The sequence below is a fragment of the Thamnophis elegans genome, chromosome 2 (assembly GCF_009769535.1).
Source record: "Thamnophis elegans isolate rThaEle1 chromosome 2, rThaEle1.pri, whole genome shotgun sequence".
Taxonomy (NCBI): Eukaryota; Metazoa; Chordata; class Lepidosauria; order Squamata; family Colubridae; genus Thamnophis; species Thamnophis elegans.
In genome coordinates, this window is record NC_045542.1 from 170210555 (window position 1) to 170236198 (window position 25644).

At 44.3% G+C, this 25644-nt stretch overlaps 1 protein-coding gene across 2 annotated transcripts; it reads left to right on the forward strand.

The window, feature by feature from the left end:
- Nucleotides 1-3574: 3574 nt before the first annotated feature.
- On the forward strand, nt 3575-19858 carry LOC116503391 (major histocompatibility complex class I-related gene protein-like). 2 transcript variants are annotated; one of them, XM_032209784.1, is made up of 6 exons: nt 3575-3790; nt 7474-7749; nt 16230-16505; nt 17688-17972; nt 18704-18784; nt 19566-19858. In XM_032209784.1, exons 1-6 carry the CDS (start codon nt 3625-3627, stop codon nt 19652-19654), a joined length of 1173 nt encoding a protein of 390 aa, XP_032065675.1. In that variant the 5' UTR covers nt 3575-3624; the 3' UTR covers nt 19655-19858. The 2 variants fall into 2 exon arrangements, with proteins under 2 accessions (XP_032065675.1, XP_032065676.1); XM_032209785.1 differs by lacking the exon at nt 18704-18784.
- Nucleotides 19859-25644: the final 5786 nt, after the last annotated feature.

Genomic DNA, 25644 nt, shown 5'->3' on the forward strand with positions numbered 1-25644 from the left:
GGCCAATCCCTGATTGATTTTAAATATAATTGAGCTTGTTAGTACAAAACCTCAAAGAGATAAATAAAATCAGGAAATTACACAGAGAAATTTAATTTGACTTAAAAGAAATTTGAGTTAAAAATTTTTGACTTAAAGACATTTTAAAGAGCTTTTCTCTTAAAGAGCTTACCTTAATTGATTTTGTCCTATTTTATAACCATTTTGGAATATTTTTATTTAACTTGGTACTTTTACCTTCACTTTCAGAAAAGTTTTCCCCTACCCCCTCCCTTCCTCCCTGAGTAACACTGCTGGAAAAGTAAAACGCCAAGAAGACGGCCAAGGCATAATACTTCTGCATTGCTTCCAAAAATGTACACTAGCATTCTAAGACAGTGTTTCTCATCCTTGGCCACATGAAGATGTGTGAATCAACTTCCAGAAGATGGGTGGACTTCAACTCCCAGAATTCCTCAGCCAGCAAGGATCACTCTATGAGTTGAGCTCAACTCAAAAGAGACTTTCCTTAGTCAGCCAATACTGAATGTGTGATGAAAACTTAAATTATTTGGACAAGCTGTTTCTTGGCTTCATGCCAAGAAGGCAAGAATACAAAATTTGTTTCTAAACGGAATCAGAGATAACACTGAACAGGTACTATAGCCAAGAGATTCTTTGGAGTGGGATTGCTTGAAAAAGCTAACTTTTTACACCTCTCCAGACCAGTGGTGGGATTCAAGTAATTTAACAACAGGTTCTCTGCCCTAATGATTTTTTTCAACAATCAGTTCACCAAACTGCTCAGAAAGTTAACAATCGGTTCTCTCCCAAATGATGGGTGCGAACTGGCTGAATCCCACCACTGCCAGAGCCTCTACAGTAGCATATTTTTTGTTGCATTGTTCATCTAAAAATAATTTCTAAATACTTTCACAGCAGTTAAATAGGATTACATCTTCCTTCCCCTGTCCTCATCACTTTCTATAGAGGGACGATTGAGAGCACCCTGTCATATTGCTTTACTGCCTGGTTTGGAAGCCTTACTGCTTCAGACAGGACGGTGGTGCAGAGAGTGGTGAGGATGGTAGAAACTATTATTGGCAGTTCACTTCTGTCTATCCAGGATATAGCATACAAGTGATGCTTGACCAGGGTCTGCAGGATTGTCAGGGCTGCTACACATTCTCTTCATGACCTGTTTTCCTTGTTACCTTCTGGGAGGAGGATTCGTGTTATCTGAAGCAGAACATCCAGATTCAGTCACAGTTTTGTTCCATATAGTATCAACCTTTCTTTCCAATATGTATTCAAGATATGTATTTTTGTTGCTTTATTTTTTTACTTCTGGATTAAAACCTTCCTTCTTATTTTAACAATTCTTCCTATTACTTGTTATTAAATCCCACTAAAAGAAACCTAAAGAACGTTGTTTCCTATAAAATAAATATTAGAAGGTGAAAAATTAGTACACTGCCACTCAGAGGTCAGAGGCTGGAATTTTTGAAACAACGTATCTCTTTTCTTTCCATATTTGACTTCACTAACTTTGTAGCTGAAAGGTTTGCAACTTGTTTACAGAAACTGATAAAGAGCCAAGAGCACGAATTGTTTTCACAGGTGCCTCTGAGAACTATTTTGGCAGGCAAAAAAGTGGGGGGAACAGAACCCTTCTCCTTTGAAGAGCATAAAAGAACGTGTTCAAGTCAATCTAAAATAAATAATAAAAGAGGCCTGGAAGGCTAGAGTGGCATTGGCTATTAGTTTTTTTCTTTTTTCTTTCTTTCTTCTGTTTTGGAAACATGGATCAATATTCAGATGAGGAAACCTTAAAATTCCAAAATATCTTGGCTGGAATTCAAAGTCTATTGGAAGGATTTGGGAGAACTGAGAAGAAGTTGGAAAGACTAGTCTTTCTCACAGCAAAAGATGATGGGGTTGGAGCCCCAAAAATTCAAATGCAAAGAAGGGAATATGGAAAAGGGAATTTGGTGAATTGGAGCTCTACTCCAGATTCCAGGACACAGAAGAAAAAAATTACTAATGATGATAGACATAAGAAGAGAATTTTTTTCAGAAGCAAGATTGACAACCAGAGACAAGCTAATTTTAGTAACAACTTGTGGGCAACGAGATTACCTGAGAGACCCTTCAAGCAACAAAGTGCGGAGAGAAGTTTATAAAAACCTTATAAAGGAGATAAAAAGAAGACTGACACCACAATTGGCAAGAGAGATTAAGATTGTTTTGTTACTGGAAAGATACAGGTTGACAATAAAAGTTGATAATAAAAAAATAGTTGATTTTGGTGATTAATAAGTAGGAATTTTGTAACTCTTAGATTGTTTTAAATTGTTATCAAATGTTTATTCGCCAACAATTAATTAACTATAATAACAATAAGGAAATGATAATGGATACAGCTTAATGATATATACATGCATGGTAATCTAGTAAAAGAAATTTGGATATAAATTGCAAATTGTGACTTGGGAAAAAGACCTATAAAATTTTATTAACAAATTTTTATTTAGATCTTGTTATAAAGGTGTAAGGTTTTTTTTGGGGGGGGGTCTGATGAGAAGAGATGGGATGTAAATAGTAAATGATTTTTAGCCAATTATAATAATAACAAGGAAATATTAATGGTCATTGTTTAACAATATATACATGCTATGGTATTGGCAAAAGTAACTTGGATATAAATTCTAAACAGTGAGTTGGGAAAAAAGGGGGGGAGGTTTAGAAACTTTATTAATTGACTTTTATTTAAAAGATGTTATAAAGGTGTAATGTTATTGGAGGATTTTTTGAAATAGCTAATGAATGCCATTATGTGGTTGTGTCTTTAAGTATGAATGATTTGAGGTAAAAGCATGTTCAAATAATTGTAGTCAAATGAGAATTGTGGTACATTGATAGTAAGATATACAAAGATTTTTGATTTAAAGTGTATACTATAATATGAACTATAAGTAATGATTGTGGAAGAAATGCACGAAAGTTATCTGTAACCAATCGATACACTTTCTACAAGTTGTAATGAAGGATGATTCTTTTTTTGTGTTTTTGTTCAATTAAAATAAAAATAATTCCAAAAAAATACAAAGCCCAGGTGCAAATCCCCCCCCTCTCAACTCTGCCCAGGAACATGTGCTTGGTGGTTCCGATCATCATTCAACCATCTTTCCAATCAGCCTCCAGGCTCCAGTTTGGCCTTTCTCCCGGCTTGGAACTGAACCAGATGGATATTTCTTCCCACAATTGTTAAGGATGATAAACGGGCATAAATCCCTTTTTTTAACGCCGTTGTAACTTGAAACGGTCACTAAACGAACTACTGGAAGTCGAAGACTACCTATCCACACATTTACGAACCAGGAAGGTGCCAGAAACCGAGGAGAAGCGCCTAGCTTGGGAGAAGCAGCAGCAATCGGCCGCCTCCCTTTTTCCCGCCGGATGCACCTGCTCAGGTGTCCGGACAGGTGCTTTCCACTCGGGGCGTGGTTCGCTGAATCTGGGAGGCGGAGCGATCGATCACCCCACACTGGCTTTTGATCAGCCGGAGCGCTGTTCGCGATCTGCGTATCCGGGAGGCTCGTCCTAAGGGCGGTTGTTCGCGAGAGCCACTCGGACGTCTCGATCATGGATCGCCTGGATCTTTTCCTGCGGATCCCCTGGAACTTCGCCGAAGGAAGGATCCCCCGTGGGTCCGGGGAGCGGAGGGTGGCTAGACTCCGAAGGGCTTCAGACTGCAGGATCTTCTTCCTCCCGGCGCTTCTTTTGCTCCTCTTGCGCAGCGGCTACTCCGGTGAGTAGCGGGGAGAGTGTCCGTGGGCGCCGGAGGAGAGCAGGACGGGGAGGGGGGGCTTCGCCGCGTGGGTTTGCCTAGGGGCGATCTCCTCTCCTCTCGCCCCGCCTGGCCTGCCCGCCAGGATTCTTGCTGCTGCTGCAAGGATGAAACTCCTAGGTGGACGCGGCGAGAGGAAGGGACGAATCCAGGAGCCACGAATCGAGAAAGCCGCGATCGCCGTGGAGCAGGTGGGCAGGTGCGACCGGGACTCGAGAGCCCGCAAAAGGGAAGTGGACTGCAACGCCCATGGTTCTCAGCCCAAGCGTCCCACCGCGCTGGCTTCGCTGCTTGCAAAAATCTCTCTTAACCTGGCGTCTATTTCGGGAAACATTCCCCCTTACCGAGAAGTTAGCTTAAACGCAGTTTATTTTCCGAAGGTCTTTCAAGATCTGATTGGGTCATCAGGGGAGGGAGGTCTCAGGGGACCCTGGAAATCTTGCAAAAGTCCATTGGGTCTGTTAACATCTAATCCTTTGTATGCCTTAATGCTATCTTACATTTTATAAACTGATGTCCTTTAATATTTTGAGACTTTGGAAAAAGTGCAGAGAAGAGCAACTAAGAGGATTAAAGGCATGGAGGCTAAAACATATTTGAGTATGGCCAATCTAGAGAAAAGAAGTTCTAGGGGAGACAGGATAATAATATTCCAATATTTGAGGGGCTGCCACAAAGAAGAGAAGGGAGTCAAATTATTCTCCAAAGAACCTGAAGGTCAGACAAGGAACAATGGATGAAAAACTATCAAGGAGAGAAGCCACCTGGAATTAAGGAGAACTTCCTAACAGTGAGGACAATTAAGCAGTAGAACAGCTGGCCTCCAGAAGTGGTAGGTGCTTCATCACTGGAGGTTTTTAAGAAGAGACTGGCCAGTCATCTGTACCTTTACCAGAAATGGTATAGGCTCTCCTGGTTGAGCAGGGGGCTGGACTAGAAGTCCTCCAAGCTCCCTTCCAGCTCTATTCTGATTCTGATTCTGATATCTTGGTGTTGCAGGCAGCAAACAGTTAACTTTCGGGTGAGATGGGTGGCCATTTAAATTTGATAGCGGGATCAAAGGTGGACCTTTGCCCACCGGCACTCCCTGACAGTCAGGTGCTTGCCCAAAGGTGTGTTGGTGGTGTGTTGGAGGAACAACCAATGGAAAAGCAGAAGAAAAGAACACATGTTATTAGGCGGATCTCAGGTGGCTTTGGAAAGTCCCAAAGGGTATAGAAAAAATCTGGGAATCTAGCCAGAACAATAGGATGTGGACTTTGGACAAACACAGATGTATGTTTAGATACGCCCTTAGCTATGAAAATATTTTTGTTTGTTCTCTTCTATTTATTTTCCATGTTGGATAGTGTTCCACCCCACATCCCCCAGCGCCTCTTAGCCTGTCTTCCTACTAGCAGAGAGAAGCATAAAGAGTATAAGAAACAACCCATTTAGAAGGGAACACATATAATATACAGATAATCCTTGATTTACGACCACAATTCAACCCAAAATTTCTGTTGGTAAGCGAAGCATTTGTTAAGTAAACTTTGTTCCCATTTTACAACCTTTCTTGACACAGTTGTTAAGTGAACCACGGCAGTTGTTCAGTTAGTGACAAGGTCGTTAAATGAATCCGGGTTCCCCACTGACTTTGCTTGTCAGAAGGCCGCAAAAGGAGATCACGTGACTCCAGGAGTAACAGTGTCACAAATATGAGACAGTTGCCAAGTGTCTGAAGTTTGATCGCATGATCATGGGGATGCTGCAACGGTCGTCAGTGTGAAAAACTGTCATAAGACACTCTTTTCAGTGTTGTAAGTTTGAACAGCCATTAAATGAACTGTCGTAAGTCGAGGACTATCTTAATTGCATTTAAAATACTAAACAGACAACTAGGACACATTGTTGAATTTTTAGGTTCAGGGTTTCAATCCTACATGGTCATAAGCATCATAAATAATACTTACCGTATTTTTCGGACTATAAGACACACCAGTGTATGAGACGTGTTAGGTAAGCTCCCCATTGGGAGAGGGAGTACGTTCAGAGAAGCATTGTGAGAGTGTTTTTGGAGAACACACAAACCAGCATACAGAGACATTGCAGTTTCAATAGGCTTTTACTTTCGTGGAAATAGAGGTACCAGAGTCCATCAAACAGTCCAAATCATACACGGATAAGACAGTTATCAACGTCTTTCAGTTAAGGGATAATCCAAATAACATAGTCCAGTAACATATAATCAGTCCAGTAATCAAGGTTTGCTAACAGTTGCAAAACCTACAATAGCTCAGGGCACTCAGATCAGATCAGCCCAGCATCTAACGAACAGAGAGCTAACAGTCCCTCTTATGGCCGATTGAGGAAAACAGCAACCAATCACATTTTATGGTATGATTTAAAGAAAACAGGTACAGCATTGTTACATGATTTATATATTGCCAACCGAACCGTTAGAATTATATTCCTAACAAGACGCACCAAGATTTCGAAGAGGAAAGTAAGAAAACCGGGGCATTTTTGCCTTCGCCCAGCCCTGTTGAAGCCACTTCCTGGGGGGTGGGGGAAGGCAAAAACACCCCCTCCCGTTTTTTGCAAAAAGTGGCCCATTTTCCTCCCATTTTTCACAATAACGGGAGAATTTTCCCATACTCCGTCCCTGCTGAAGCCTGCAGAGTGATTCTTGGGGATGGGAGAAGGCAAAAATGGCTCCCTTTTTGCGAAAAACGGCCCATTTTTCACAAAAATGGGATGGAAGGGTAGGGCTTCAGGAGGCCAAAAATAGCTGTATTCGATGTATAAGACGCACCAACATTTGCACACTCTTTTAGGGGGGGGGAGGTGTGTCTTATACTCCAAAAATATGGTATTTTGGGTTATAAAATAATTGAGGAATGATGCCCAGGTTGTGGGATTCTGCATTTCAAACTTATATTTCAATTTCTTTGATTGTTGTGAGCCACTCAGCGTTGTTAAGATTTGGGTAGCCTGCAACTTTATTATTTTCTCACAAGATTAGCTGGTGGAGGGATTGTTTTATTGCATGGGTAAATAAAAAAGTTATCACACTATACTACAACAGTGTGGAAGGGGCACAAATAAATACCAAGCATCTTGGCTGAAATTATTATTTGTGCTGTTTGAGACTTATTTAATTTATTTTGTTTGACTTCTTTTATCCTGTATTTCTGAAAAAAGACTTAAGACCATTTTCCACACTTTTTCACCCTTGTGACCTTTGTAGCGGTTCCATGACCACGTGAGCCAAATTCAGATGCTTGGCAATGGGTTCATACTTACGACTGCTGCTATGTCCTGAGGTCATGTGATTGCAACCTTTTTGATAAGTGAATCTGGTTTCCCCATTGATTTTGCTTAACAGCCAGGTTACCAACTTATCAACTGCAGTGATTCGTTTAACAAGTGTGGCAAGAAAAGTCGTACAATGGGACAAAACTCCCTTAACAAACATCTCACTTAACAATAGATGTTTTGGGCTCAGTTGTGGTCGTAAGTCGAGGACTTCCTGTAACCTTTTCTGTCTCCAGAAAATTTGAGATTGTAAAAGACTGAATTGATGGCCATCAACAAATGACTCCATTGAACATTACGGAAGTGTTCCTTCCTGCCGTATCTGAAACTCCACCCTTGTTTTCCAGATGGACACACCCATTCTCTGCTTTATCTGTACACTGCCGTATCAGAATCCATTGGGGACCTGCCCCAGTTCACTGCTCTGGGCTATGGGGATGGCTTCCTTGCTGGTTCCTACAACAGCATCACCGAGCGGGCCATGTCCCGAGCGCCCTGGATGAAGAAGATTGAGGAAGAAGACCCCCACTTCTGGAACTGGATGACCAAGAGAGCTTCCCATTCTGGGCAGCGTTTCAGGAAGGACCTGGAGAATATCCTGCAGCAGAACAACCAAAGCCGAGGTAAGGCCAGGAAATCTCATATCCTTGGGCCAGTCTAATTTACACATGGGGAAAAAATGCTCTTGTCACACACAGATAACTGATTCAGCTGGATTCATTAACTTCTTCATATACATAATAACAGATGAATAAATGTACAATACCAATAGTAGGTTCTTTCAACGTGGTAGAAGTTACAAGAAGAACACAAGCAGGAGAGAACAGTTTCATCTCAGAGTTCAGAGCAGACAATCTTAAATTTCTGTTTCAATTCTCTGCACAGACTCAGATCTGCTTCATCTCCCATTGGCTGACTTGGTTATGCCTATTCATTGGCTGACCTTGTTACCATGTCTCTCCCAGTCATAAATATTCTAACAGCTCTCATCCTTCATATGCTTTTGTTTTTTTTTAACATATTAGTTGGTGTCACAAGTTCTTTCATGTATATCCAGGTTAGTGGACTCCAAAACCCCAGAGAGCCAACATAATCCCACCTGGCCTGTAGGCAACACACCTACAAGTATTCAAAGGCTAATACTGTTCACCATAGTATTCTTTCTCTAGCTACTATAATTCTGTTCCTCCACTACTTTGTGAGCTCTCCTCCTGAAGAACAGCAACTCTTCTACTTAACTTAGGCTGATTCAGGCTGCTTTGGTTTTCCAAACAAACACCTTCCCTCTCTCACCCACTCCAACACCACCACACCCAGCCACCTCTCTGCTCAGTTTTTACAGCTATCCGCTGCTGGGCTGGCTTGGGAGAGGTCTTATTTATTATTTATTTATTTAGCATATGGCATCTGCAGAGGTCATGCAGTCATTGATATACAACACTGATAAAATTTATTATACACACAAACACAAAGTAGAGCAACAACATTCTATCTGTCTGTCTGTCTGTCTATCTATCTATCTATCTATCTATCTATCTATCTATCTATCTATCTATCATCTATCTATCAATCATCTATTCTCCCTCTCCCTCTATCATCTCTCTCCCTCCCTCTCTATCTCTATCTCCCACCTATCACTGGCAGGTTATCTCAGAACCACTGTACCGCATCCACCAGGGAAGTACTTGAGGATTGGAAAAGGGGTGATGTGATTCCCATCTTCAAGGAAGGGGGGGGGAAACAGATCCAGGAAATGGCAGACCAATCAGTCTAACATCAAAACCCAGGAAGAGCATGGAAAAGATCATCAAAAAACAGACCTGCAAAGAACTAGAAACAAATAAAGTTATCACTATAGCCCGCACAGGTTTGTCAAAAACAGATCACTCCAAACCAATCTTATTTCATTCTCATCAAGTAGTCTTTAATGGAACTGCATCTACATAGAGTAAACAGGGGGTACCACAAGGCTCCATCTTAGGCCCAGTACTCTTCAGTAGCTTCATAAAGAGCCAAGGTGGCGCAGTGGTTAAATGCAGCACTGCAGGCTACTGCTAGATCAGCAGGTCAGCGGTTCAAATCTCACCGGCTCAGGGTTGACTCAGCCTTCCATCCTTCCGAGGTGGGTAAAATGAGGACCCAGATTGTTGGGGGCAATATGCTGACTCTCTGTAAACCACTTAGAGAGGCCTGAAAGGCCTATGAAGCGGTATATAAGTCTACTGCTATTGCTATTGCTATAAATGACTTAGATGAGAGAATAGAAGGGGAACTCATCAAATTTGCAGATGACACTAAGCTGGCAGGAACAGCCAACACCCAGAAGAGAAGCTCAGGGTCCAAAGAGATCTTGACAAACTTGAACAATGGGCCCTATGCAACAATATGAATTTTAATGTGGATAAAAGCAAAGTTTTATATTTAGGTGGGAAAGATCAAATGTATAAGTACAGATTAGGTGAGATGTGACTTAAAAACAGTAACTGTGAGAGGAACCTTGGAATCCTAGTGGACGATCATGTGAATATGAGCCAGCAAAGTGCAGCAGAAGCCAAAAAAAGGTAATACAATCCTGGGTTGTATTAAACCGAGGCATAGAATCAAAATGACGTGATGTATTAGTACCACTTTATGAAGCCCTAGTAAGGCCATCCCTGGAATATGGCACCAATTTCGGTTACCATACTACAAATTAGATGTTGAGTCTTTGGAAAAAGTTCAGAGAAGAGCAGCTAAGATGATCAAAGGCCTAGACTAGAGACTAAAACCTATGTAGAATGGTTGCAGGATTTGGGTTTGGCTAGTCTAGAGAAAAGAAGAATTAGGGGTGACATGATAGCAGTACTCCAATATTGGAGGGGCTCCCACAAAGAAGAATCTTTTTCTTTCTATCTATCTATCTATCTATCTATCTATCTATCTATCTATCTATCTATCTATCTATCTATCTATCTATCTACCTACCTACCTACCTACCTACCTACCTACCTACCTATCATCCCTCTTGCCATCCCTCTCTTGCCATCTGTCTCACACTCTTCTCCTCTCCCTCCCCCTCCTCCCTCTTTAAAAATATGTGGACAGTTCAATATACAAGTTTTAATATTAACGTAAGATAAAACCATGATAAACTCACCATCACAGAAGGAGGTCCTAAAGGGACAGGACACCAGCAGCCAAGAGGGTGACCATTTTGCAGTCAGCTTATCCTGTTGTGTTTGGCTTCCATCATAGATGTTTTTCTTTAATCAGTTGTTGGCAGGAATTAACCCTCTTGTATTCGATATAAAGTGATTCACAAAGGGGCTTTTTGCTAATCTCTTACAGTTAATGAATCTGTGGGGTTGCTTATAAATTCTAATTTAAAGGCTGCCTAGAGGAGAGACTGACCTTGCAAGACGAGCTGGAAAAAGAAATAGTTGCAGGAATCTTCAGAAGGGAAACAAAACAGCCTCAAGAAGTAGAGCAACAGGAAAGGGAGAAAGGCATGGAAAATCTTAACCTTCCCTTCTATTTTGTTTCATTACCAGATGGGCAACAAATAAATGTGATAAATAAACATGTTTTCTTCCCATCCAGATCTTAACATTTGGGGAGGCAAACCCACGAGGTCTGTCACGACAATCTGCTGAAAAGGGTGTTGTATTATTGTTCACCCCGGCGACTGCCTGGACAATCCGCTGCGGTTTTCATGGCCAGATTTAGGCTTTGCCATTGCCTCCTTAACAGGGCTGAGAGAGAGTGACTGGCTCAAGGTTATCTAGCTGGCCTTGTACCTCAGGCGGACTAGAACTCAGGGCCTCCCTGCTTATAGCCCGGTACCAAAGTGGCTCTTGTTTGTTTAAATTAAATAGAATTCCTTATTGGCCAAGTGTGGATGGACACACAAGGAATTTGTCTTTGGTGCAGAAGCTCTCAGTGTACATAAAAGATATAAGGGATCAATCATGATCATAATAATCATAAATACATTCACCATGAATCATGAAATACATAAAATGAGAAGAATAAGCTAAGAATCATAAAATAAGAAAGCGGTTCTAGGCCACAAATCTTCCATTAGATGGCAGGTAGTCCTCGACTTACAACCACAATTAGGGCCAAAATTTCTGCTGCTAAGCAAAGCAATTGTGGAGTGGGTTGCGCCCGATTTTATGACCTTTTCACCACGGTTGTTAAGCAAATCACTGCAGCTGTTGTTAAGTCAATGACGGTCCTTAAAGAAATCCAACGTCCCCCATTGACTTCGCTTGTCAGAAACCGGCTGGGAAGGCAGCAAATGGCGATGATGCGACCCCAGGATGCTACTATACTGTCGTCAGTACACAACGGTTGCCAAGTCCCCCAATTTTGATCATGTGACTGTGCGGATGCTGTGTGTAAATGCAAGGATTGGTTGTAAGTCGAGGATCAGAGAGAAAATGGCACGCGTGAGCCGCTGCAGAGGCTCCCTGCCTTGAAGGGGGGTGAGAGGGTATCAAATGTATGGCCCGTGGGCCAGATGCGTCACGCGCTGGCCACGCCCGCCCCCAGTTTAGCAAAGGGGAAAAGTCGCAATAGGTCACAAGATGAGGATGTGACGACGCAGGTTTGACACCCCTGCTCTAATTTAATGAAAAGAAGGACTAAGAGGTGACATGATAACAGTCTTCCCATATCTAAGAAGCTGCCCCAAAGAAGAGGAAGTCAAGCTATTCTCCAAAACACCTGAAGGCAAGAAGCGATGGATGGAAACTAGTCAAGGAGAGAAGCAATTTGGAATTAAGGAGGGACTTCCTGACAGTAAGGACAATTAATCAGTGGAGCCACTTGCCCGAGGAAGTTGTAGGTGCTCCGTCATTGGAGGTTTTTAAGAAGAGACTGGACAACCAGTGGTCTGAAGTGAAATAAATCTTAATTTAGATCTCCTCTACTTGAGCAGGGGGTTCAACTAGAAGACTTCCAAAGTCCCTTTCAACTCTGTTATTCTGTTGGGGAGGCAGATACATCTTTCTCTGGGCACACTGTGAATATATCTGCTGAATATAACTCCGTATTGGCGACAGGAAGGGCATTCGGACAGCTCCATTCAGTTGCCCAGACTCTACCTCACAAGAGATTATGGGGTCGTTAAAAGAGAACGAACCCTGATCATCCCACTGCACACCCACTTCCTACCTTCTACTTTGCTTGTCCAGGTCTGCTTGCCCAGAGGCAAGGCTAGTGGTTGAAGGCACGGAGCTGGTGTCCAATGCCATTGAGGCAAGTTCAAATGCACACCAGGACCTGATCTCCAGCTGGGAATCAGAGCTGGGGCTAGAAATTTGATTTGATTTGATTTTGATTTTATTGACATTTATAGGCCGCCCTTTTCCCTAAAGGGACTCAGGGCGGCTTACATTTCATAGGAGGGGAGTGTAAGACAGGACACAAAAGAAATGTGAATAAAGGAAAATAACCAATAAAACACAACATTCATTTGACATTCGGGCGGGGCGAGATTAAGATCTTATCCCCAGGCCTGATGGGATAGCCAGATCTTGAGGGCTGTGCGGAAGGTCTGGACGGTGGTCAGGGTGCGAATCTCCACGGGGAGATCGTTCCAAAGCGTCGGAGCTGCAACCGAGAAGGCTCTCTTCCGCGTAGTCGCCAGTCGGCACTGACTGGCGGATGGAATTCGAAGGAGGCCTACTCTATGCGATCTGATGGGACGAAGGGAGGTAATTGGCAGAAGGCGGTCTCTCAAATAGTCAGATCCACTACCATGAAGGGCTTTATGAATGGTGAGTAGCACCTTGAAGCGCACCCGGAGATCAACAGGTAGCCAGCGCAGCTCACGGAGGATCAGTGTTATGTGGGCGAACCGCGGTGCGCCCACAATCACTCGCGCGGCTGCGTTCTGGACTAGCTGAAGTCGCCGGATGCTCTTCAAGGGCAGCCCCATGTAGAGCACATTGCAGTATTCCAGCCTAGAGATCACAAGGGCTCGAGTGACTGTTGTGAGGGCCTCCGGTTCAGGTAGGGCCGCAACTGGCGTACCAGGCGAACCTGGGCAAATGCCCCCCTGGTCACAGCTGACAAATGGGAAATGTGGACACAAAGCAGGGCGAAGGCGAAGGCACAATGAGGTGAGACTCCAGCTGTAGCTTGGAGATGCCCAGCCAAGCCCAGAAGTGGTGGTGTTTACATCAGTGATAATAGCCATGCTGAAGAATCCCTAAGGATAGATCTTCTGCAGGAGCCCAGGGACAAGAGACACCAAGACAAAGGTCCCTGCAGCCATCATGCTGGCGGTGAGGAAGAAGGGACAGCGAGGGAGCAGCAGAACCTGGACTTACCCTGGTTAGGAGAACAGAGGCACATTTACACATTTAAAAATATCAATATAGCTCACACACATCCTAATTAGATATTGGACTTCTATCAACTTGAGGAGCCTTTGGAAACTTCAGCTGCTGGAAAATGTTGCCAGCTACATGACATGTGACACATTAGTCCTTGAGCTGCACTGGTTGTCATTGTGTTCAATGCGCTGGTTGTCCCATTTAAAGCCTTATGTGACAAGGGACCAGGTTACCGTCTTGGGACCGTCTTTTTTCAAGAGTTTCTATCCCTCCGATCAGATCCTACAAATTGGGCATGCTGCAGATCCCGTCAGCCAAAGAGTGTCGACTGACAGGAAAGAGAAAATGGGCTTTTTCTGCTGCACCCTTATGGAATATTCTCCCATCAGAGAGTAGAATGACTCCCGACCCTGTTGGCATTTCACAAAGCTTTAAAAACCTGACTCTCTACTTGGGACTCAGAATGTGTTAAGAGCCCAGTTACTTGTTTTTGCTATTAGTTTGTCAACCTTCATGGCTGTTGTTTATCCTCATTTATTTTGTCGGTGTATTTACTGTTTTAATGTCCTTTAAATTGTTTAAAGTGTTTTATAATTTTAGAATTGTAAGCTGCTCAGAGTCCCTTGATTGAATTGAGTGGCTATAGCAATTGATTGAATGAATAAATGTGTAAATTAAATAAAGTCACTTGTTTCAATGCTGTTGTAGCTTTGAATGGTTGCTAAACAAATGGTTATAAGTCGAGGAGTACCTGCATCTGATTTTCTGTCTCCATATGGAATGATCTAGACTGGGGGTCTCCCAAGTTGACAACTTTTAAGACTTGTGGACTTCAACTCCCAGAATTCCTCAGCCAGCCTGGTTGAAGTCCACACATCTTACAGTTGCCACGTTTGGTAGACCGCTGATCTAGACAAGACTTGTTCTTAGTACCATAGAACCCCTGACATCTGGGAAGTTGCATCTTCCCAGCTCATGGCTTCTGGTTGACTCTCCAACATCTTTCCAATCATTCCACACCATTAACCAAAACAGTTGATATTTACTTTGCCAATAAGAAAATAAACTAGGATAGTTAGGATTATGGTTAACTACGATCTCAGGCTCTTCCCCCAAATACTAGGGCTCAGATGTGGCGATTTGGTGGGGTTGTATACAATGTTGGATTTCAGATTTTATGGGGGCTTAAACTGACTTCTTTTTAGTTGTGTGTGTTGATTTGCTTTAATGGAATGTTGTCTCTTATTTTGTTTGCTGCCTAGTGCTAAATTGTTTAATCCATTATAATAGATATTAATCCATCTGCCAAGAGAGAAGAAGCTGAACAATGAAATTCTGACCGGCAGCTAAATATCCTACAAAGTCGATGGAGCACGTGAGGTGTGTTTTTTGACGGATGAACTATACTATCTTGGTTAGTGGTTAACAGCCAGACCAAGATCAAAGGTTTACAAGCCAGAGAATTATCTGCCGGTCATCTGCCATTTCCCCCCCTGTCTAGGGTAATGAATGGTAATGCTAATTAATTTCATAAAATTTTCCTGAGCCCTAGAATGGTAAATGGGGGATGGGACCAGAAATTAGAGATCAAGTATGCTATGCCACCTGTCCCCGACTTTTCCAGCTTGGTGGCCCGGCGGGGAAGGGGGAGGAGGAAGGGGGTGGCTCTGTGTGAGCAAGAGGCGCGCCCGCAAGTGAACGCCTCTCCATGTGTGCAAGGGACAGGTGCATGCACCTGCCCCTTGCACAAATGGAGCTTTGTGTGCAAGCACAAGTGGAGCTGCATACATTCAGGCGCTCGCTCACTGCTTGTGCAGGTGGAGCTGTTAATGGGTAGGCGCTCACCCGCTGCTCCTACCAGCCAGTTCCGAATGGGTTGTGGCATGGAGTGGGCCACGGCCTGGGGGTTAGGGACCCCTGTGCTATGACACAGAATCATACAGTGTTATAATTTGCTTACTTAAAATATTCCGGAGAACAAATCCAAGTCTGGAGAAAACAATAAAAAGGGTTTAAGGGTCACACTATCTTCAGCTGGTGGAAGGAGGCGATTCACTTCTAAGAGAATGCAAAACAATCAGCAGTGCTCGGCTGGAAAGTCAAAGGAATTGCCTGCTTTGAGAAGGCTTGGCTGACCCCCCCAACCTGCTTTTTGCTTTCTTTCTAAGCTTGAATAAAACTTTGCAAATCGTGTGTCTTTGTCCTGCTTCAATCAGAATCGGGAAGCTTGTCCTAGGGACACGGTGGATGCATTTGTATCGGGATTTCTATACATGCGCTCACTTACCCCTTTTGAAGGAGAGAGATTTAGGCCATCATGATCCTAGAAAACAGACCCTTTATCTGGGTTTAGAACGTTCTCTGAAAGATGGGAAAGTTTATAACAGTTTGCAGGCCTGTTATACAAGGGGAGGAGAACACATCTGATATTTTTGCAGGGTGGACCTTCTACGTTCAATATCCATGTGAATGATATTCATTGTTTGCTCCTTTTTTGCTTGTTTATTTTGATTATTAGTGTCGGATGGGTGTTAATTTGTTTCCTCCTTTTTTCCCCTTTATTTTGTATTTAAATTTCTGAAATAATTTTTTTTAAAAAAACCTGGCACATTTCTGCGTAGGTGATGGGACGAGTGGATGACTATCCCTTTCCTTTGCCTTCCTCTAGGTTGGTCAGGGAATCTGGAAACTGGAGGTAAAGCAGGGATGGAGAGGTTTTCTTTTACGACAGAGCTTGCAGAAGTGTGCGGTGATGTCTCACTAATTTTGCTCTCTTTTAGAGCTTCACGTCTGGCAGCGGCTTTACGGCTGTGAGCTGGTGGAAGATGGGAGCGAGAGAGGGTATGATCTCTACGCTTACGATGGGAAGGACTTTCTCAGTTTCAACAAGGCCACCCTCAACTGGACGGCAGCCAACGCTGAGGCCGAAGTGACCAAGAAGAAATGGGATGCTGACTTGGACAGGGGTTGGCGCAAGAAGATTTACCTGGAAGGGGAGTGCTTTGCCTGGCTGAAGAAATATCTGGACTACGGCACAGAAACTCGGGCAAGGAAGAGTAAGGATGGCAACAGTGAATATGAGGAGAGGGTGTCTATTTATGGTCCGGAGTCTTAATTGGTTGGTACAAAATACAGCAACTGACGAAAGAGCAGGTTGTTTCAAATCTGTTCTGACCTAGGCTTCCTGATAAAACATAAATCACATGCTTAGTCCCCAAAACCCTCTATTATTTAAACGGCTGTGAATTAGGGTCATTCCAGCCGGTAATGATTCACAAACAGTCTGTGAAGAGTCCTCAGATGTCTGCCACAGTCGTTCAGTAATGCTGATAAGCACACATCTTTATCTCCTTTGAAATGCTGCCAGAGACCCAATTGCCAATTAGTTTTGCAAGGCCAAACGGAGCACAGAGTCAAACGGAGCTTCTCAGAGGTTGAACCAAACAGAATGAACTAATTGCTTCTTGCAAAGGCTCACATCCGTTTGCTCCTCTTTTGGGAGGGGCCAATCATCTCCAAGGCTTACTCGCAAGTCGACCGTTTTGTTTTAACTATTCTTGCCTTCTGGCAGCTCTGTACATGCACATACTGGGAACAGGCTCACACTGTTCTTCTGCCTTGCTGATGTCAGACTCCGGAGGCTCCGGAGGCCGCACATCACTACTAGATGTCCTTAACCTCCTCTCTGGCTCCGACGCAGAGTCCTTGGCCGAGCCTTCCCTAGACTCCCGGACTGGCTCATGTTCCTCCCCAACCTCCTCACTGTCCAACTCTGCTGTTAGCTCTGCAGGCCACTGGCGGACCACAACAAATTCACAGAATAACGAGAAAAAGGTGGCGGGTTATTGAAGGAAAGAAGAATTGGAAAGCTCCTACTCTTTGGTGTTGGGCCTGTTTGGCAATTGGATGGGAGACCACTAGGGAGATTGAAAAAAACGCATAGGACAAAAAGAAGGACAAAAACACATCCTTACTCACTTAGATAGTCGCCGTAGTGTTGAAAGCACTTTTATTTAAAGGTGCTTCTGGCTTGAAAGGATTAGCCAGTGACATCACCGTTGTCCAGGAAACACCCAGTTGGGAGCAGTTCCCCAGGGTTTCCCTTGAGCCACGAAGCAGACCCATAGCTGCATTACCAGAATGCAAATATTTGGGGATGGCGAATTTTGGGATCAAACATTGTGAACAAATGACTTTTCTTTCCCTGACAATTCTCTGCATTCTCTACACTGGAGCAGAGCCCCCAGTGGTGACGATGAGCAGCAGGACTGAGGTTGACGGCATGGAAAGTCTCCTCTGCCGAGCCTACGGCTTCTACCCCAAAGAGATCGATGCCTTCTGGAGGAGAGATGGAGAGGTCTGGCTGGAAGACACCCTCCAGGGGTCCGTGGCCCCCAACTCAGATGGGACCTACCACTACTGGCTCAGCATCCGGATCGATCCCAAAGAGAGGAGCCACTACCGGTGTCACGTTGAGCATGACGCCCTGCAGGAGCCGCTGGACATACCCATGGAAGAAGCTGGTGAGAGGCTAGAGAAAGATGGGGAAGGGTTGGGTCTGGCAGACTCTCCTTGGAAGAATCTGGGTGGGGGATATTTACAGCAACACAAAACCTAAACAAGGGAATATGTGTAGTACAAGAGATGTTATACAGGAACAAGCCTTGAAAGACACAAGGGACTTATTAACATGGGTTTATAAATAAAGAAAAGAAAAAGAATATTGTTCCAATATTAAGAAGAATGTAGGATATAGATTGTAGGGATGCAGTGGCTCAGTGGCTAAGAGGCTGAGCTTATCGATCATAAAGGTCAGCAGTTCGGTGGTTGAAATCCCTAGCGCCGCATAATAGAGTGAGCTCCTGTTAGTTGTCCCAGCTTCTGCCAACCTAGCAGTTCAAAAGCCCGTAAAAATGCAAGTAGAAAAATAGGGACCACTGGTGGGAAGGTAACAGCATTCCGTGCACCTTCAGCGTTTAGCCATGCCAGCCACATGACCCTGGCGACGTCTTCAGAAATCTGGCTCCGGCTTTGAAACAGAGATGAGCACCGCCCCCTAGAGTCAGGAACAATTAGCAAGTATATGCGAGGGGTTCCTTTACCTTTTACCTTTAGGATATGGATATCACATGCCTAAAATTCTTTGACTTTTTCATGCCAAATGGGGTATATAACATTAGGAAAAAGAGACGGATGCCAATATTTCAGTCACATTTCAGGAAGGAAACACTCTTTTCCTCTCCTCCCATTGCAGTTTTAACTGGTGTGTATTTCAGAAGGGAAGGAGGAATGGTGATTGCTGTCATTCCATTGGTGGTATTCATTGGATGTATTGGTAAGTATGCTACCACCTACAGAGGGCTTTGTAGAAAGACGAGGTTGCCATTCTGGTTTAGACTTGAAGGCCCTGTTTTCCAAATTTGGAAACTTCCAGGTGTGTGGACTTCAACTCCCAGAATTCTCATCAATGACCATGCTGGTTGTAGAATTCTGGGAGTTGAAGTCCGCACATTGGAAACTGCCGGTGTTGGAAAACAATATTATTCTAAGGAGAGAGAGACTTCTTAGAGGATTCATGGCTTCCAAAATCTCCACTCAAAAGAAATGAAGAGATTTATTTATTTGTTTGTTTTATTAGTTTGTTTGTTTGTTTATTTATTTATGCATCCATCCATCCATCCATCCATCCATCCATCCATCCATCCACCCATCCATCCATTTATGCCGCCTATCTCACCACAAGGTGACTTGCAGACCACAAGAGTTCTAAAACAGGGGTCCCCAACTTATGTGCCGCGGATCACTATCCGGGCGTGGCCCCCAGGCTGCAAGAGCGGCTGGCCATTGTGCGCATGCACATTGTGCAAGTTGAGCTGTGTGTGTTGGCCCACAAATTGCACAGCCGGATTTCCCTCTCCCTCCCCCCCACCCCGGCCAGGCCCTCAAACCAGAAAGGTTGGGGACTGCTAATCTAACGTTCCCCTGCTGGTTTAAAGGAGAACTCGATCTCACAATCTCTCACTTTCTAGTCCCAACACCCTAATTCATTGGTCACCAATTGGCAGTCTGTGGACCACTGTATTATTGTATTATTGTTTTTCTTTTTGTCTTTTCAGTATATTGTGTGAAGAAAAAGGCAAAAGATGAAGAAGAAGAGTCCACCACTTCAGACGATGATCTTGAAGAAGTGAAGGATAATAGGTAGCCTTTGGCTTACAACCGAAACTGGGACCAGAATTTGCACCACTAAGCCATGAGAAAGATCGAGACTGTGGAACTTTGGGTCCATTTAATTGAAGGAAACATCATCACTAGGATTTTCTATAACCAAACTTGCTACACAGATGACTTACTCTCTGGAGACAAATACTGTGAGGATAAGACATCCCTAACACCCCTCGGTGTTTGTATTCTGTTAAGATACAGCCTGTTGTGCTGTACTGCCATACTGGCTTCTACTGTACAGCGCAGTGGAGTTGCCATGGTAACGGCTTCACAGTAGTCCACAAGGGGCCTCCCTCTGGTAAGGGGGGAAATCTAACATTAGAAATTATGTTCAGTCTGGACATTTCCCCCCTTATAAATAAATACCCGGCCAACACCGGTTATCAGCTAGTTTCAGATAAAAAAGAGAAGAGCTTTGCAACAGAGAGACAAACAGACAGCACAGACACACATCTGTGTACATGCGTGTTTGTGCCTCTGTAGTCTGGAGTGGCAGACGTAGCTTGGGGAGGATTAGGCCCCATGCCTCCCATCAGTAGGAGGAAGAAAAGGTTAGCAAATGCCAGCAGGGGGCAACAGCTCAGAGGACCATGGGAGTGCAGGGCAGCCAAAAGGGCCAAGATAGGAGGGAGATAGATGTGGGGGGGGGGGAATTGAATTGAAGGTGAACTTGACAGGGCAAGAAACACGAGACCTCACGACCACAATTGGGATTACTTGAAAGTGATGTTGCTAAATAGTGCAATCATGCGATCTTTTGCTTAATGACATCACCCAGCAACTGAAATTCTGGTCCAAGTTGGGTTGTTAAGCAAGGACTACCTCTAAAGCAGGACTACCTTCAGAAAGGCAGTCAGATAAGTAGGTGGCACAGGCTATAAACAGGACCTTGTATTGGTTCTGGGAAGTCAGAGGGGGGGGGAGGGAGCGGAGTTTACTAAGTTGGAGGAGGGGTGTTGGATTTTAATGTATTATGATTGTACATGTATACAGCTATTTTTTCTTTTTTATGTATATTGAAATGGAATTATAAATACCATCAACACAAAAGGGAGTTTGCTCAGAAGCTGAAATACACCAAGTGAATTAGAGGAAGAGTGGGAAGCAGAGGAGAGAAGAAAGATAGGAAGAGAGGGATAGGAGAGAGGGTGAGGGGGGAAGATGAGGTGTATAAGGAGGAGTGGCAAGGGGAGAGAGGAGAAGGAGAAAGGAAGGGGAAGTAGAGTAGAAAATGATGGAGGGAAGAAAGGATGTAGAAAGGGGGAGAAGTGAGGGGGAAGAAAGTGTCGGATAAGGTATAAATATGGTGTATGGAGAGCAGAAGAGCTAATATCTGGGTTTTTTTTTCTTTGGTAGTTGATGGTAAGATGAATTGATGTAATTACTTAATAATACAACATGATACTGACTATGTAATAGTATACATGTGATTATATGCTATGAAAATGAAAAATATTTTTTTTTCTATGATAAAAAAATGTTTAGCTGATGTATATAATATCAAATGGAGTGTTTTTTGTCAACAACTATGTGTGGAACATGTTTTTTGTGCTGAGTGATCATAAAACACCTAAAATGTCAGATTAGGTGAGACATGCAGTTCTCCTGCCTCATAGTAGCAGATGCTCGTCATGGACCGCCTGCCCCTCCCACCTTACTCGCTTGCCCCACCCGTTCCATCGCCGTTCATTGGCAGTAGCTTGTTTGGCGCGGCCGGCCTCCTAGAACCTCCCCGAACCTGCCTAGGAGGCGGGGCCACCAGCAAAGCATGGGGGTGTTCCAGGGCTTCCCTACCCACCACTGGTTTCCCGCCTCCATTTCCGGCAAAGTTTTCCAAGGTGTGGTTTTCCACCCATCCCTTGTGCCCAGCTCCCGCTGAGCTCAAGTAAGGAGGAGAAGAGCCTTTGGGGACTGAAGAGAAGGGAGACGGAGGAGGAGGGCTGCGCGTGGGGCTGTGCCAGCTGGGCAACCAGCAACCGGCAGAGGCAGGAAGTTCTCGGGAGCACCGAGAATCTTCCTGCCTCCACTGGACTTTCCGCTCTTCTCCGCGCTTCCCAGGGAGGGAGGGAGGGAGGGAGGATCAGGCTGCCTGATCCTTGCCCACTCGCTCGCCCGCTGGGCTGCCTCAGCGCAGCTCTGGCTACCTCCGTCCTTCTGCACCCGGCAACTGCGGCGATGCATCAAGACGAAGTCCGGGAGCGCTGAGAACCTTTCTGCCTTTGTTGGACCTGGTCTTGATGATGTCGCCACAGCTGCCGGGCATGGACAGAGGTAGCCAGAGAGGCAGTCTGGCAGGCGAGCGAGCGAGGATTAGGCTTTCTGATCCTCCATCACTCACGTGCTCTTTCGTCTGCCCGGATTGCATCGGCACCACTCTGGCTACCTCCGTCCAGCCGCACCCAGCAGCTGCGGCGACGTCATCAAGACGAAGTGGCTTGGAGACGAAGAGGCCTCGGTGCCCTGCCTAAGTGGCAGCGGGGCCCTCTCCTGGCCGGACTCTTCCCTCTCACTCTTCGTCGATGTCGCCGCATCTGGGGGTGCGGATGGATGGAGGTAGCCAGACTGGCGCTGAAGCGATCCGGGTGGGCAAAAGAGTGAGCAACCGATGGCTCCAAAAGGCAGATCTAAGCACCTCATGGGCCTTGAGTTTGACACTCCTGATCTACATCTCATAACAGAGGGTATGGTGAAGATCTGTGTGCCTCACTAGCCATAAACCCCACTGCACGTCACTGTAGTGACCCCATAGATTGTAATACAGGTTTCAGGGTTCCAAGTAATAGTGAGCAAAACTCTGAGGCAGATGAATTCCTTAAAGAATAGCTTTATTGGATATATCATATTGGCACAACCTGGTGAAAACCAACTCTGAAAGTTCCCGCGGTTTGCACCTAATGAAAAGTAAAATTTTGTCCATCAACCCCAAACAATCAGTCACAAGGTTCAATCAAGGCGCTGTCTGGTTGCCTGGTGTCATCACTCCTCCTTCCTCCAGTCAGGTATGAGAATGTCCTTGGTTCCCAAGAGGAAGTATTTCATTTTGACTACACAACCCCGGCTATCTCTAATCCCCGCTCCCTATCCCTCAGCTCCAGTGTGGCATCACTGAAGCTCCAAGATGGCTTCAGCCAGGCGAGCTTCATGGTTGAAAACAGGTAGTCCTCGACTTATGACCACAACTGATTTTGCAGCCAGTCATTGTGGAACTGAGCAATCACTTCTTATGGGAGCAGGCTGTGGTGTGAGTAAATGCTTCTCTACAGGAGCAACAGAGAGGGCCTCATGTTCAAAAAGCCAAGTGGCAGTCGTGGTTAGGAGAGTTTTTTCCACAACTTCATGGTGTGAACCAGTCACTCATGCCCTGGTCATTTTGCACTTGGACTACTGCTATGAGCTCTACAAGGGGCTACCCTTGGAAAACACTTTGCAAGCTACACTTGGCAAAAAATGCAGCAATTCGAACAATTCTTGGGGGCCCTAGGGTGGCCCATGTAAGACCTCTGTTGTGCTAGTCACAGTGGCTGTCAATTTCTTTCCGGATCCAATTCAAGGTGTTGATTATTACTTTTAAAGCCCCACCTGGCATGGGTTTAGGCTATCCGAGGAACTATCTTACCCCAATGGGACTGGTCTGGTCTGGCCAACAGCCAGAAAAGCTAATACAGTCCTTGGTTGTATAAACAGAGACATAGAATCAAAATCTCATTAAGTATTAGTACCACTTTGGAAAGCCTTAGTAAGACCAGACTTGGAGTATACTGCATCCAGTTTTGGTCACCACATTACAAACAAGATGTTGAAACTTTGGAAAAAGTACAAAGAAAATCAGTTAAGGTGATTAAAGGCCTGAAGGCTAAAACATTTGAAGAACGGTTGCAGGATTTGGGTTTGGCCAGTCTAGAGAAAAGAAGGAAAAGCGGGACATGATATTTGTATTTGTATTTATTTGGTTTGTATGCCGCCCAATCTCGGAAGACTCAGACTCATGATAGTATTAGCAACAGCTTTTAGACTTATATTACCACTTCATAGTGCTTTTACAGCACCCTCAAAGTGGTTTACAGAGTCAGCCTCTTGCCCCCAACAATCTGGGTCCTCATTTTACCCATCTCAGAAGGATGGAAGGCTGAGTCAACCTTGAGCTGGTGAGATTTGAACTGCTGAACAGCAGCTAGCAGTCAGCTGAAGTAGCCTGCTGTACTGCACTCTAACCCCTGCGCCACCTCGGCTCTTTCGAGAGGCAGCCATGAAGAGAAGGGGGTCAACTTATTTTCCAAAGCACCAGGGGGCAGGACAAGAGACAATGGATGGAAACTAATCAAGGACCTGGAATTAAGGAGAAAGTCCTTAACAATGAGGACAATTAACCCATGGAATAGCTTACCTTCAGAGATTAGGTGCTTCATCGCTGGAGGCTTTTAAGAAGACACTGGACAGCCACTTGTCTGAAATGATATATAGGATCTCCTGCTTGGGAATGGGGCTGTAAGGTCTCTTCCAGCTCTATTCTGATTCTGATTCTGGTCCACTTGGGAGGTCAGAAGGGGCATAACGCAGATCCTGTCAACCAAGGAAATGCATCCGGCAGGCTCCAGGAGAAGAGACTCCCACCAGGGGTGGTATTTACTTACCTTCCCTACTGATTTGCGAATGTGAGCGTGTGCGCGAACTCACTCCGCTCACCCATGCCACCTCCGTCCATGCGCTAAGCCTTCCACGTATGCGCTTTGGGCTAAAAAGGGGCCTAAATGGGATGCCATAGAGCTGGGGTGGGTGGGCGGGGCCACCCACAATTTCCGCTACCAGTTTGGGAGAACCGGTCAGAACTGGTAGAATACCACCTCTGACTCCCACCCTTTGGAATTTCACACCCCTAGAAATGAGGTCTGTCCCCAGCCTCTTGGTCTTCTGTAAGGGCCTAAACTTGGCTCTGACAATTGGCATGGGACTCAGAGGGATGTTCCATTTCCAAAGATAGCTAGTCGATTAGATAAGATCCCACCTCACCCTAGTTAGGCACTGATCCTTTATTTAAGTTATTGTTGATGTTAACCGTATCTATTTGCTTTTCTAATTTACAACCCACCTTTCTTGGTACAACTTGAGAGTGAGTTAATTATTACTTAATTATGAGTCAATCAAAAGAATGACTCATCTGTGAATGTTTTGATTAAAGTCATGCCACAAAAGTCATCTTATTGTAATCTGAAATCTTATTTTAAGGATGCTGCATTGCATTTTCTACTGAACATCATTTCCAAGACGACCCCCATCCCGTTACAAAAGCATAACAATTTAAATCAAACAATGCAAATAAAGTACGCATTGCTAGCATTCATTACAAACCTTCAGGAAGCCATAAATACAAATTAAATACCAGCCATCTCATTAAAACCATACCTAATTTTGGAGCAAATACTCATCTACCTTTGTCTGGTGTTTTGTCTAAATCTTTTTCTAGCTTGTTCTTCCAAGCTAGAACCAACCACCAGGACAAAAAACAATTTTAAAGTATTTTCAGAATAAAAATGACCAAAAGAGGAATAATTAAAGGCCAACCCCTGATTGATTTCCGAGTGAATATGCCAACATTTTAAATGTAACAGAGCTTGTTAGTACAAAACAACACTGAACACGTACTATTGCCAAGAGATTCTTTGGAGTGGGATTGCTTGAAAAAGCTGACTTTTTACACCTCTCCAGACCAGTGGTGGGATTCAAATAATTTAACAACCGGTTCTCTGCCCTAATGATTTTTTTCAACAATCAGTTCACCAAACAGCTCAGAAAGTTAACAACTGGTTCTCCCCAAATGATGGGGGTGCGAACTGGCTGTATCCCACCACTGCCAGAGCCTCTACAGTAGCATATTTTTGTTGCATTGTTCATCTAAAAATAATTTCTAAATACTTTCAAAGCAGTTAAATAGGATTACATCTTCCTTCCCCTGTCTTCATCACTTTCTATAGA